Source organism: Erythrolamprus reginae, chromosome 2 (assembly GCF_031021105.1).
Source record: "Erythrolamprus reginae isolate rEryReg1 chromosome 2, rEryReg1.hap1, whole genome shotgun sequence".
Taxonomy (NCBI): Eukaryota; Metazoa; Chordata; class Lepidosauria; order Squamata; family Dipsadidae; genus Erythrolamprus; species Erythrolamprus reginae.
This window is the reverse complement of record NC_091951.1, coordinates 168,450,213-168,463,125: the sequence shown is the minus strand read 5'-3', so window position 1 is coordinate 168,463,125 and position 12,913 is coordinate 168,450,213. Positions and strand designations below refer to the sequence as shown.

The 12,913-nt window shown below is 37.6% G+C and overlaps 1 protein-coding gene across 7 annotated transcripts in view; it reads left to right on the top strand.

Annotated features, from left to right (window-relative positions):
* Nucleotides 1-3,608, top strand: part of HELZ (helicase with zinc finger) — a 174,657-nt gene extending 171,049 nt beyond the window's left edge. For all 7 annotated transcript variants that reach the window (XM_070740334.1, XM_070740336.1, XM_070740335.1 and 4 more), the window contains exons 29-30: nucleotides 636-888; nucleotides 1,798-3,608. In XM_070740334.1, coding sequence (XP_070596435.1) covers nucleotides 636-888; nucleotides 1,798-2,129 — 585 coding nt within the window. In that variant the 3' untranslated portion in view covers nucleotides 2,130-3,608. The remainder of the gene's footprint in view (nucleotides 1-635; nucleotides 889-1,797) is intronic.
* Nucleotides 3,609-12,913: the final 9,305 nt, after the last annotated feature.

The window sequence follows — 12,913 nt, the reverse complement described above, 5'->3', positions numbered from 1 at the left end:
CCCCTTCCCTCCATTCCTTTCTTTATCTTATTTGCTTTATGTCTGAGCAATGGTTCAACAAGAAAAGAAGAGAAAAGGCTTGCCGTAAACATTACATGTATTGCAAAACAGGTTTATATAGACTGTGTGTTATGGACAAGCTAAACATTATTTTCAGGGAATGAATTAAACCAATACAATGAGTCAGTGGTAGCAGAGAAGGACAAATTACAAGTGGCAAATACCTCAATATAATTGCCCTGGAGAAGAAGTTTTGTAGAAGACAAGCTTAGATGTAATCAACAATACAATAACTAAAAGTTCAAAGTGAAAAATTACGAATCAGAAGGGGCTTCTAAAGAGAAAAAGTCAGTAGTGCCATGTAATACAATTAACTGTTCTGAAAGGAGCGATTTAATCCTGTTATACAGCTATATAAAAATGAGAGGGTTTTGAGTGCAGTGTTTATTTATCTCTCTGTTCTCATAACAGGATGGTGAATATGAAGAATAGGATGTCTTTGTGTTAATGAATAAAATCACACCAAGTAAAATATACATGTTTATTTTGAGGGCAGTTTCAGATTAAGCGTATTGATATTCAGATGGGACATTTAATACAGACACGTCTGCAAGTGATTATCTTCTTTTATGCAGTATGAACCAAGAGGACCTGGCAGGCCATTGTACCAAAGAAGAATGTCATCTAGTTCAACCCAGGCTTGTTCTGAAGGTTTAAATACTCCTCCAGATAATGTTGGACAGTGTCTAGAGCTTCAGGACCAGAGTAACCCATCCTCTTTCAATTATTCACCTCCCGAATGGTGGGTCAACTCGTCTCCATCAACCCCCTATCAGAACATTCCATGCAACGGATCCAATAGAGCAATCCCACCAAGAGAACAGTTAGGTGAGTGAATGTCACTTTCTTGCCCCTTTAAGCCAGGGGATGGGCATCTGTGGGTCCTTTAGTCATGATGCTGACTCAGGAATTGTGGGAATTGAAGTCACAAGATCTTGAGGTGTGTATGCTGTGTATCCTTGTTTTCTCATTTACTCGTTCTGATGGTGCATGGTTAGAGTACACCAATGATGTGTTTTTAATCTTAGCTTAAAGTGCAATATATTCTTAAACTATTCTGGCTATCTTCAGACTACAATAGAGTAGAGCAGAATAGAATAGAATAGAATAGAATTATTTTATTGGCCAAGTGTTACTGAACACACAAGGAATTTGTCTTTGGTGCGCATGCTCTTAGTGTACATAAAAGAAAATATAGATTTGTCAAGAATCATGAGGGACAACACTTAATGATTGTCATAGGGGTCAAATAAGCAATGAAGAAACAATCAATATTAACAAAAATCCTAAGGATACAAGCAACAAGTTACAGTCATACAGTCATAAGTGGGAGGAAATGGGTGATAGAATTGATGAGAAAAAACTAGTAGTAATAGTAGTGCAGCCTTAGTAAGTAGTTTGACAGTGTTGAGGGAATTATTTGTTTAGCAGAGTGATGGCGTTCTGGGGGAAACTGTTCTTGTCTCTAGTTGTTTTGGTGTGCAGTAAACCAACAAAAGAACAATTTCAATGGGTTTGAAAAGATCACCCAGGACTAGAAGCGCTTGACAAATTCATGAAGACTTTATTTCGCTTTTAAGTTCTGTTCTTTGTATATCTTCAGGAAAGAAAACTTGAGAAATGGCTTTTTCCAATCTGTTTATGATCTTTACTAAGTTAAAATACTGATGGTTGTATTGGTGGTGATGGTGATGGTGATGTTATTTGGTGATGGTGATGATGTTATTTTCTTCCTAGTTCCTCCGAAGACTATCAAATCCCCCGAGGAACAGATGAAAGTTGAAAACATCCCGTTGTCCAGTTCTTTTAACTACAATGTACTCCAGCACCTGGGCCAGTTCCCACCCCTCATGCCCAACAAGCAGATTGTGGAATCCAATAGCAACAGCCAGCCCAGTGCTGGGTTGAACAAACCTGCCATGTCCTACGCAAGTGCTCTGAGGGCTCCTCCCAAGCCCAGACCCCCTCCTGAGCAGGCAAAAAAGAATAGCGACCCCTTGTCTCTGTTTCAGGAACTTAGCCTAGGTAGTTCATCAGGTAGCAATGGCTTCTACTCCTATTTTAAATAATCAGACTATTTTTGTAGAGACATTTTAATTTTTATTTCTGTGAGTAGATTTAAGATAGCTGGGGCTGCACCTGCAGGCACCACCGTTTTTCTCTGTTTATATTAGTAAATATATTTTGGTTTAATGGCTTTGCTGCTAGACTTGAAGCTAATTCTTTTTAAATTATATTCCACTATTTTACTTTCTTTTTGATGTGGGTCAGAAGTTTGAGGAAAAAAAAATCCCTAGGGAAAAAAAAAACTTAAAAATTATGTAACTTTATCTATGTGTTGCATTAAAGCCTAGCAGCTGAAAAGTTAACTGTGCAACTTTAAAAAAAATATATAAACATTTAAAAAAAAAGTTGTCTAAATTGTATTTAAAAATGTAAGTAGCATTTACATTTATTCAATAACATTTAGCATACTGTGCTGGGTTTCTGTACCAGAAATGGCCAGTTAATGTACAAATGTATGTTATGTCTGCTTAAATTGTTTATTTTTTTTTTAAATAAAGATGCAGCATCTTATATTTACATTCAGTTTTATCAGATTTCTGTGAAGGGATGCTGCATTCTAAGACTTTTATAGTTTTAGAATCTTTATGATGTGGTTATAGTAATTTCCTTTCTAGGATGAAGTGAAGGCCTTTGCTTCAGACCCAGATACTACTCTTTTGCAATTAAACAAAAATTAGTGGTCAACCTAAAGACAAAAATTCATGTTGTTGTTGTTTTTTGACAAGCTACTCATTCAGCTTGTCCGAGGGATTGATTTAATAGGTTTTTAAACAGAAATCATGAAATGACAAAAATTGCTATATTGGGTGCTTGGTAGTTGAATAGCTATTTTAAAAAAATCAAATTGAGTGAACTTAAGCAAAATAATTGAATGCCCCTCCCAACTATGCACGTTAAATGTTTGTAATTTAGTTTCTTCCCCTCTGATTTTTTCCAGTGGTATAAGAATTGTGCCACTATAAGGATTTTTCTTCTTTTTTTCCATCAAAAGGTTTTGGTACATGATTTGATGTTTACCTTAAATGTGACATTATTCACAAATATTCAAATATTTTGCTAACTGTTTTGTTTGAGGAACTTCATTAAAGAAGATTTTTATGTTTGCCAAAGCTGTATCCAAATTAATCCCAGCCTTGGGGAAGGAGAGTTGTGGGAAAGGTTTTGGGGAAGCGGTATGAATGACGTGGTTATTTATATTCTTGTATCTTCTATCAAGGCCTTTTGCCACTATATATTGAAAGAAAAAAATCTATAAAAGACTGTACAGCAATATGTTACAAAATTTGGGGGAAGAATTAGGGTAACCTTTACCTTTACAATTTTTGTCTTGTACACTGTTCATACTTTTGAAAGAAATCTTTTTTAACTTCAACGGAGGCATGGCCTCCTTTACACTTGAAAAGATCTCTTTGATCAGGGACAATTAATTTTTTTATCAACTATTTATTTTAATTTCCCATTATAAATGATATTTTCAAAAATATGATAGTTTTAAAGTTTCTTCCCACGACGGTTTAAAACTGGGCTTCATTTACAGGGATGTTTGTTTTTGCTTTGTTGAGCTACTGTATTTGCTGCTGTATCAAATCTAATATTTGCTTTGGTTTCAGTCCCTTCATACCTGTTGGATTTTATACGTTGTGATGGTGACATCTCGGTTTGACTGAAATCTGTGTCACTTTTTTCTTATTAATTTCGGGTAACTAAGGAACTTTCTATAAAAGATATGCATACTAACATAATGTGCTGCAATATTTTAATGGCTGCTGGGCTCAGAAATGGGTGAAGCTAAATAAAGCTGTTATAAAACCAAACAAAATGAAAGCAGAAGATTCTGCTCAATTTTATTTAGTACCCCGAGAACACATTCAGGATGTAAGCATGAAGTTAGTCAGATCATTCTGACTTCAGTTGACATAAACCAGGATTTAATTACCGTAGTCCCATTTAAATATCTGAAGTTATTTCTGTTGATTCTGTGTCCTGCCTTGACTATCACTTGCTAAATCTTGAGGACAATTGACCCAGTGAAGAATAAATAGGAACATATAGAAAGGTATAGTAGTTGGTTGCTTATAGAACAAATACATACCGGTACTTTAAATTTAGAACTCTGAAACCACAGAATTCAAATTCACACACTTAATAGTCTTATTATTCCCTTCACCTGGACTGAATCTAAATAAATACTGCTTGGACAATTATTTTCACTTGTGAGTTAGTGAAATTAGGATGAAGGTGCAGTCTTCCATCTACTTAATCTATATCATAACTTTTCTCAAGAGTTAATATGGAATTAAAGCTGTGGAGTGGAACATGTTATGGCATCTATGCCGATCTAAAATAAGGTACTTTCTGAGTTTTCACTCAGTATTTTAATGTCAGCAATTTCAAAAAATGTGCATGAAAGCTGCACATTTGTGCAATTTGGTCCCCATTTGTTCTGGGTCATAGAAAAATGATCATAGTCTGTGTTCAGACTGCTAATTTGTTACGCTAATATTGGAGGCATTTTACTTTTAAGAGCAGATCACAACATTCTTTCTGGTTTAAGCCTTGGTGGATCTTGATTTTTTTAGATGAGTGGATTATACCATTACCATAATAAAAGGCATACATGTAATCAAATATTGTAACATCTGATTATCCTGGTTATTAAGAACACATTGTTGGAGCTATTCTATATTTATGTCTCTGATTCTTATTCAAAATATATAATTTTTATAAAACTCCTCCACCACTACCCGCCTCAAAGGTGGTTTTCTTCATTATTTCACTTCATAATTACTTTATCTTTGTGGGGGAAAATATTTTAGGAGCATGTAATACGAGGATCACCCAGAAAGTAATGCACCACATTTTTTTCTTCAACAATTATTTATTGAACACAATGAAACTTAAACACAAGAAAGAATGATGTTTCTTCTACACTCCCTATTTTTCCACGTAATACGGCCTTCCTACAGCGAGACACAAGGGTGTGTATGTCCTGTCGGTACCATTCCTTGTTCTGGTCAGGAAGCCTTAGAGCTCTGCCGAACTGTCTTCTAATGGCCTCACTCTCTGTGCCCAGCAACTAACCGTATTTCTGTTGACTGAAGATTCTCCATAAACTGTACACAAACATTTGTGAATGTTCCCAACTGTTTCTTTCTCCGCAGTGAGAAATTCATTGACAGCACGCTGCTTGTAATGTATATCACTTACAGATGCCATTTCGAAATCCTGCTTCAGCTACACTGTCTGAAGAAACACAATATATACACACACACTCCTGATAATTCAAATAATGTATATCTAAAGTTTCACATTCGTACCATTAATGTAGGCTGAGAAAAAAAGAAGTGGTGCATTACTTTCTGGGCGACCCTCGTATATCATACAAAAGTTTATTCCATTAGCAAAAAAGTTTACATTTTAAAAATGTAACTCTTAAAATCGATACTGTATATAGAAAAGAGATGAAAGACTTTGACACGTGCATAAAAATTAGCTTAAAGCTTAAAAATGAGATGGTTCATGAAGACAATTTGTCGACATACATTTGTAACTCTGAATTCTCAATTGTGTGTGTGTGTAGATGTTCAGAAATTATGTTATTAGCAGTTGACGTTATAAATCCTGACCATATCTGAAGGTGCATCTAAGATATATTCCAGTCAATGTACTCTCAGTGACTTTAGCTCTATTTTCTAACTTAAAACAGGGCATATATTTTTTCCTATGAAATTTAAGTAAAGTAGAAAAAGTAGTGGTTCAAAAATCCACTGACTGAGTGTCTCAGCAGATGGCAGTTCTCTGGCTCTTATTCTTTTTTCAGTGAAAGGACATTTATTAAAAGGCCCACACCATGTTACTGCAGGCATGGGAGAATTCCTACAGGGGATCCCAGCCTCAGCTCCTGAAATGCTTATGTGTCTGTTCAGCCTGAAGCCCAGTGATCAGTCCTTGTTGGGGGTGACAGTGCGGAAGCAAGCAAGGATTCCCAGGATTCCCACTTTAATTTTAGTTGTTTTGCTATCCAGTATCCATCCTTTGAGGCTGAAGCAGTCTTGAAATGCTGCTAATAAATGTTGTTTCAGAACTTGTGAAAAGTGACCTTGAGTTATAAAACTTCACAATTAGAGGTAAAAAGAGTAATTAGAACATCAAAGGGCAAAGAAGAATAAAAGGTCATCAGTTTGAGAATGTATTTATAATTATATATTCTCAATTTAGGTGCCAAAATACACTCAGAAATTCAGTTTGCCTCTGTAACAAGGCAAACTGTAAATACAGTTTGCCACTGTAACAAGCTTTTTAAAAGTACAGTGGTACCTCTACTTACGAACTTAATTCGTTCCATGACCAGGTTCTTAAGTAGAAAAGTTTGTAAGTAGAAGCAATTTTTCCCATAGGAATCAATGTAAAAGCAAATAATGCGTGCAAACCCATTAGAAAAGAAATAAAAGCTCGGAATTTGGGAGGGAGGAGGAGGAAGAAGAAGAGGAGGAGGACAGTCACTGCCAAAGGGAGAAGAGGAGGGGAGGAGAATCAAAAAAATCCAAAACTTTAAGGCTTAAAAAAAAAAGAGGGACTCTGAGGCAGTGAGGAGGAGCACGCGCCTCCCATACACCTGGCACATGGTTGCCTCCCATACACTGCGCCAGAGAGAGAAACCCAGGGGGAATGGCAGGAAACTGGCCGGGCCTTTGTGCCGCTCTCAAATTTCCTGGGAAATTTTTCCGGGCTCAGGTTCTTAAGTAGAAAATGGTTCTTAAGAAGAGGCAAAAAAATCTTGAACACCCGGTTCTTATCTAGAAAAGTTCTTAAGTAGAGGTGTTCTTAGGTAGAGGTACCACTGTACCTCTATATCCCATATGCAGTATACTTGAGGATAACTATCTGTGATCCTCAAATTTTTCACCAAATGCCATGCAAAAATGGATAATCTGTAGGTTACCCTTGGATAAGCCAACCTTGAGAATTAAAATAATACCAGAATGTCCAGAGTTAACTAATCCACAACTGGCATAGTATTAATGCTATTCTTTTTTTTTAAAAAAAATTGAGGGTTGGCTTATTTGTAGATGGGTTTATGCAAAAGTATATACTGTGTTTGGGGAATTCATTTGGGAACAATTCTGATCCATGCCAATTTATCCAAAAACCAAAAACCTGAATTTTCAAGAGCACAACTGTAAGCAACAGTTTTGTTAAAATAGAATTGTCCTTAGTTTTGCCCAATAAGAACCATATGTTTTAAAGTGGAGGCAGTTTTATCATTTTTCCTTACTGTTTTGTTCTATGTGTGTGCATGAGTGTTTCAAAATACATTAAGTCTATTAATTCCTTGCTACATTCTTTTTTATTGATTTCCAATGGAAACCATTCTATCATTCAACTGCTTGGCGGGTGGGGTGGGGGAGCTACAAGGAAAGTGCCTATGATTTGCACATCTGCAGATTGCCCACATCTTCTCTAAGTAGATGATCAATGTCAGTGCGTCATCCAAACTAAGTTTATTACACCTTAAGCTTGCAGGAGCCAATGTGGCTTGATACATTCGTCAGTATCTGGAATTGCAATATTTGCTGAGGAAATCTATTCTCCCATTAGATTTGCTACACACTCCTGATCTTGAAGAACCCGGACATATTTTAATTAAATAAAATATGAATTGGTTACAATTTGTGTTACTGTTTTAATCCTAGTGGCCAATGCATAAGAAATTGTTTCTGCATTAGAAACCTACTTGTTGGGGAGGGGAAGTTATCTCACACAATGCTGCAGGTTTAGTAGAGTTATTTTGAACATTGAACCAAGTAACAGTGAGTTAGGAAGGAAAAATGAGTATGGGTAGATTAGAGTCATACGTACAGAGAATATTAGACTTGCCTCATATCTCATTCAGTCCCAATGGAAGTACTCCTGATTACTCATCCTGTCCAAATAGGCCTTTTGCTCATTACCTCATGCAAGTCTGAGTAGTCTTTTTTTATTTTATTCAGCTTTGCTACAGATTCTTATTTGCCCTTCTTTATGCTATATCAGGGGTAGGCAAAGTTGGCTCTTATATGACTTGTGAACTTCAACTCCCAGAATTCCTGAGCCAATCATGCTAGCTCAAGAATTCTGGGAGTTGAAGTCCACATGTCATAGACAATTTTGCCTACCCCTGCACTATATTAACTACCTACTTCCATCCATGTTTATGTGGAAAGGTGCTACTTCTAGTCCAAGATACAATCACACAATATTTGCTTTTATACTAAGAGACACTGTGATTTAATACTACATGGTATATTAACAGACATATTTACATGCTTTTAAAGCAACATTTTCCGCCTTCCAAAATCTCTCTGCTCTTTTTTCCCTTGCAGCCTGCCACCCTTGAGTGGCTGGAGACATTCTTATCTAAGGTTAAACATAGGTGGGTGTTAATGAATCCCACAAAATGGTTGTGTTGTATTTGAATTCACACCGTCCATAGTGATATTTCTGTGAAAAATGCAATTGGTTCCAGCTTGGCGAAAATAGGTAATGTTTATTAATGAAATACTGCAGCAAAGGATAAAAAGGATATATTTACTGTTTAAATTTATGGTTAACAGAATCCCAGAGTAGTTTTAGAAAACAAAAGCAAAATAAAATAAAAATCTGCTGTACATTCAGGAAATCCAACATCCTATTTTAGCCTTGTCAATGCCACATTCAAGTTGCTCAATTGTATCATTTTTTTTTTGGCTATAATGTAATACTAAGCCTCCTTTTAGAACTTGCGCTATTTCCACTTATGGAAAAAAATATCTTCTTTTTCTCCATTTTGCACGCATGAAGATTAGCAGCATCTAAAACTGCAATTGTGCATGCCCTTGCCTCATTTGCACATGTGCTAGCCTTGCATTAACTGAATTTTAGGGCACTTTAAATGCAACTTGGTATCATCGTACAATTCTTATCAAATCAAATACTGCATTAATCAAATGCTTGGCTGCATAGCTAGAGGTATAACAAGCAGGAAGAGGGAGATTATGATCCCGCTATATAGAGTGCTGGTGAGACCACATTTGGAATACTGTGTTCAGTTCTGGAGACCTCACCTACAAAAAGATATTGACAAAATTGAACAGGTCCAAAGACGGGCTACAAGAATGGTGGAAGGTCTTAAGCATAAAATGTATCAGGAAAGACTTAATGAACTCAATCTGTATAGTCTGGAGGACAGAAGGAAAAGGGGGGACATAATTGAAACATTTAAATATGTTAAAGGGTTAAATAAAGTCCAGGAGGGAAGTGTTTTTAATAGCAAAGTGAACACAAGAACAAGGGGACACAATCTGAAGTTAGTTGGGGGAAAGATCAAAAGCAACATGAGAAAATATTATTTTACTGAAAGAGTAGTAGATCCTTGGAACAAACTTCCAGCAGACGTGGTAGATAAATCCACAGTAACTGAATTTAAACATGCCTGGGATAAACATATCCATCCTAAGATAAAATACAGAAAATAGTATAAGGGCAGACTAGATGGACCATGAGGTCTTTTTCTGCCGTCAGACTTCTATGTTTCTATTCATATTACAGTAATCGCAACCTTCAATAATAACAATAAACTGTTAGTCAACATGTGCAGAATCTTGCATGTCAGCCTTCACACAAACCAGATTTGATCATTTCCCTTAAAGTAGAAATGTTGTGTTTGTTAAACAGCCCATGGAGGCTTGGCTCTACATCTTGTGCTAAGCCATGATGGATAGGCTCCCACTTCACAAAAGGTCAAGAGCAAGCAGTGGTTAAACAGCATGAATAATAATATTTATTTTGCCTAAGTCATTGATCATCCATCGGTGTGGTTGGCCCTAAATGCGCTCTTGGCCAAGTTGTTAGGTTTCTGAAAATATGCACCCAAGCCATTGTAATAAGACAAAAGTGCATATGTGTGGACTTTGGGGGAAAGGAAAAAATGGACTTTGAGCAAGACACAAATGTTGGATGATGAAAACATTTTTTTTAAAAAAACAACAACACCTCCAGTGTGTGCACATGCATTGCAGAGGCAAAGGAACATAGCTGAAATCATTGTGTTCCAAACGAGGTCCACAAATCTTTAGAATAATAGAGGGCCTCCTATGCAATTAAGAAGAAAAATATCCTCCTAGGAGTAGAAGAAATTCTCCCAATTTTGTCACTATGCAAAGCACCCAAGAATCGTTTCTTAGCATTTAAATTGCATCTGCTGCCTCCTAGTGCAGGGGTCTCCAACCTTGGCAACTATAACGGCTGGAAGCTGACCAAGGAGAGATTCAACCTGGAAATAAGGAAGAACTTCCTGACGGTCAGAATGATCAACCAGTGGAACAACCTATCAGCGGACGTTGTGAACTCCAATATTCTGGACATTTTAAAGAGGAAATTGGACTGCCATTTGGCTGGGATGCTATAGGGTTCCTGCTTAGGCAGGGGGTTGGACTTGATCACCCGCATGGTCCCTTCCAATTCTATAAATAATAAATGAATGAATGAATGAATGAATGAATGTTGTGGAATTCAACTCCCAGCGTTCCTCACCAGCTTTGCTTCTGGGAGTTGAAGTCCACAAGTCTTAACGTTGTCAAGGTTGGAGACCCCTGTCCTAGTGGTCACTGCTGCAAAACCCAAAAGGTGCTTTATGCTTCAACAGCTTTATTTTTATTTATTTGTCAAAACATGCACATGATATAAACAGGTATAAACATAAACAAAAGCAAAGTTGGTATAGATAAATTTGGACAATAGAACAGGGACAGTAGGCACAATGGTGAGCTTATGCACGGACCTCTTAGGAATGGGGTGAGGTCAACTAGACCAGGGGTAGGCCAAGTTGGCTCTTCTATGACTTGTGGACTTCAACTCCCAGAATTCCTGAGCCAATCATGCTAGCTCGGGAATTCTGGGAGTGGAAGTCCACATGTCATAGAAGAGCCAACTTTGCCTACCCCTGGACTAGACAGTCGTAAGGTTCTGCCTTAGATCTGCAATCACTTTCGTGACTGTGAACTGCATTGAGGACTGGGTCTAACAGAATCTACCTTCAAGTGGAATGATGGTCTCAATGCGCTTTTCCTTTTCATATGACAGTGCCAAACGTATCTTACTGCTACATTTGAAATGTATTCATAATTAAAATAGCTTTTTAATAAATCATATTGAAATCTCTTAGTGCATCGTGTTTCCAGTACAAATATCTCATGTCCATGGTGGTGAGCTGATCTGTCTTGATTCAAAGCATTCATATTTTTAAAGAAATCATTTTTGTCCTTCCTTTTTGCTAGAGCAAAAGCTAAGCTATGTCTTAGAGCAATCAACTCGCTTATATTTAGTCAGAATGACTTCCTGGTGCTCTTCAGGTGTGTTGTAAAATTGTAGCTGGCAGAACTAGGACAGGAATTCCTGGAACTGCACCACCGTGACACATACAGTGTGACTGATGGCAGAGAAAGCCCCAGCCATAAACCATTTGCCACGGTTGGGTTGGTTTCTTATCAAACATGACTACACATGCCCGTTTTCATTCCTGCCTTTTGATCTTCAAGGCAGCAGACGCATTTATCTTCCATCCTCTGACCTTAGTCTGTTAAGGAAACATGGTGTTAGAAACACCTATTAAAATCCTGAATTCGAGGTCCCTGAAATGTGTCATCATTTTTATTGATGTATATTTATTTAGAAGAAATGTGGAAGGGAGGAGATGGATTCTCTGATACAATCAATCCCATCAGTGTCCCGCAGAGTTTTTGGTTGGCTTAAATGTGACGGGAAACAGGTTGCAAAAGCTTCCCACATCTGTTGTGGCACCTTTTTAGCTGCCACATGCTGAAGATGAAACTTCAGTACCATCACAGCAGTGTCCACTGGTTTTCATTTCTTAGGTTTCCATTCATGCGGCCCATTTTTTTTTTTGGCTCAGTTGCAGCTAGAGTGCATAATTTATCTGATTGGATTCTGCCATCAAATACTGTAATTTTCAGAGTATAAGACACACAGTTTTGGGGGAGCAAAATAGTGGGGGAAATCTCACCAGGTATTCATCTGGCTTGCGTCCTTAATCTGGTCAGCTTCAGCACATTATTTTATCCCCTGGCTAGGGCTTTAAAAAACCTTATTTGGAGAGAGTAACAGTAAAAGAGCTTGCAAGCTGGGAAGATCGTTAGCACCTTGTTAGGGCTGGAGAGAAACTTATTGGGAGCAAGTAGGAGCAATGAAAAAAAGCCTGCAAAGACTTAGGGCTTGGAAAACATTCTTTGCAGAGAGTAACAATGAAAGAGCCTGCAAGATAAGAGCTGGGAAGATTGTTAGCATCTCATTAAGGCTGGAAAAAAAGCTTCAAAAAAGGCTACGTTCAAAATATGAGATGCACCCAAACTTTCAGCCTCTTTTAGGGAAGAAAAAGGTGTGTCTTATACTCCGAAAAATGCAGTACCCTTTTTCTCCTGGTATGCGATCAGTGTCTCTATATCACAATATTAATTACTGGGCAGCTTGTTATAATTGATATTTAAATGAAATAAAAAAGTTGAAAAGGACGTTGTCCAACTCCCTGCTCAAGCAGGAGATCCTATACCAGTGATGACGAACCTATGGCACGGGTGCCACAGGTGGCACACGGAGTCATATCTGCTGGTACATGAGCTGTTGTCCTAGCTCAGCTCCAATGTGCATGTGTGTGCTGGCCAGCTGATTTTTGGCTCACACAAAGGCTCTGGGAGGGCGTTTTTGGCTTCCAGAGAGCCTCCAGGGGTATGGGAGAGGGCATTTTTATCCTCCC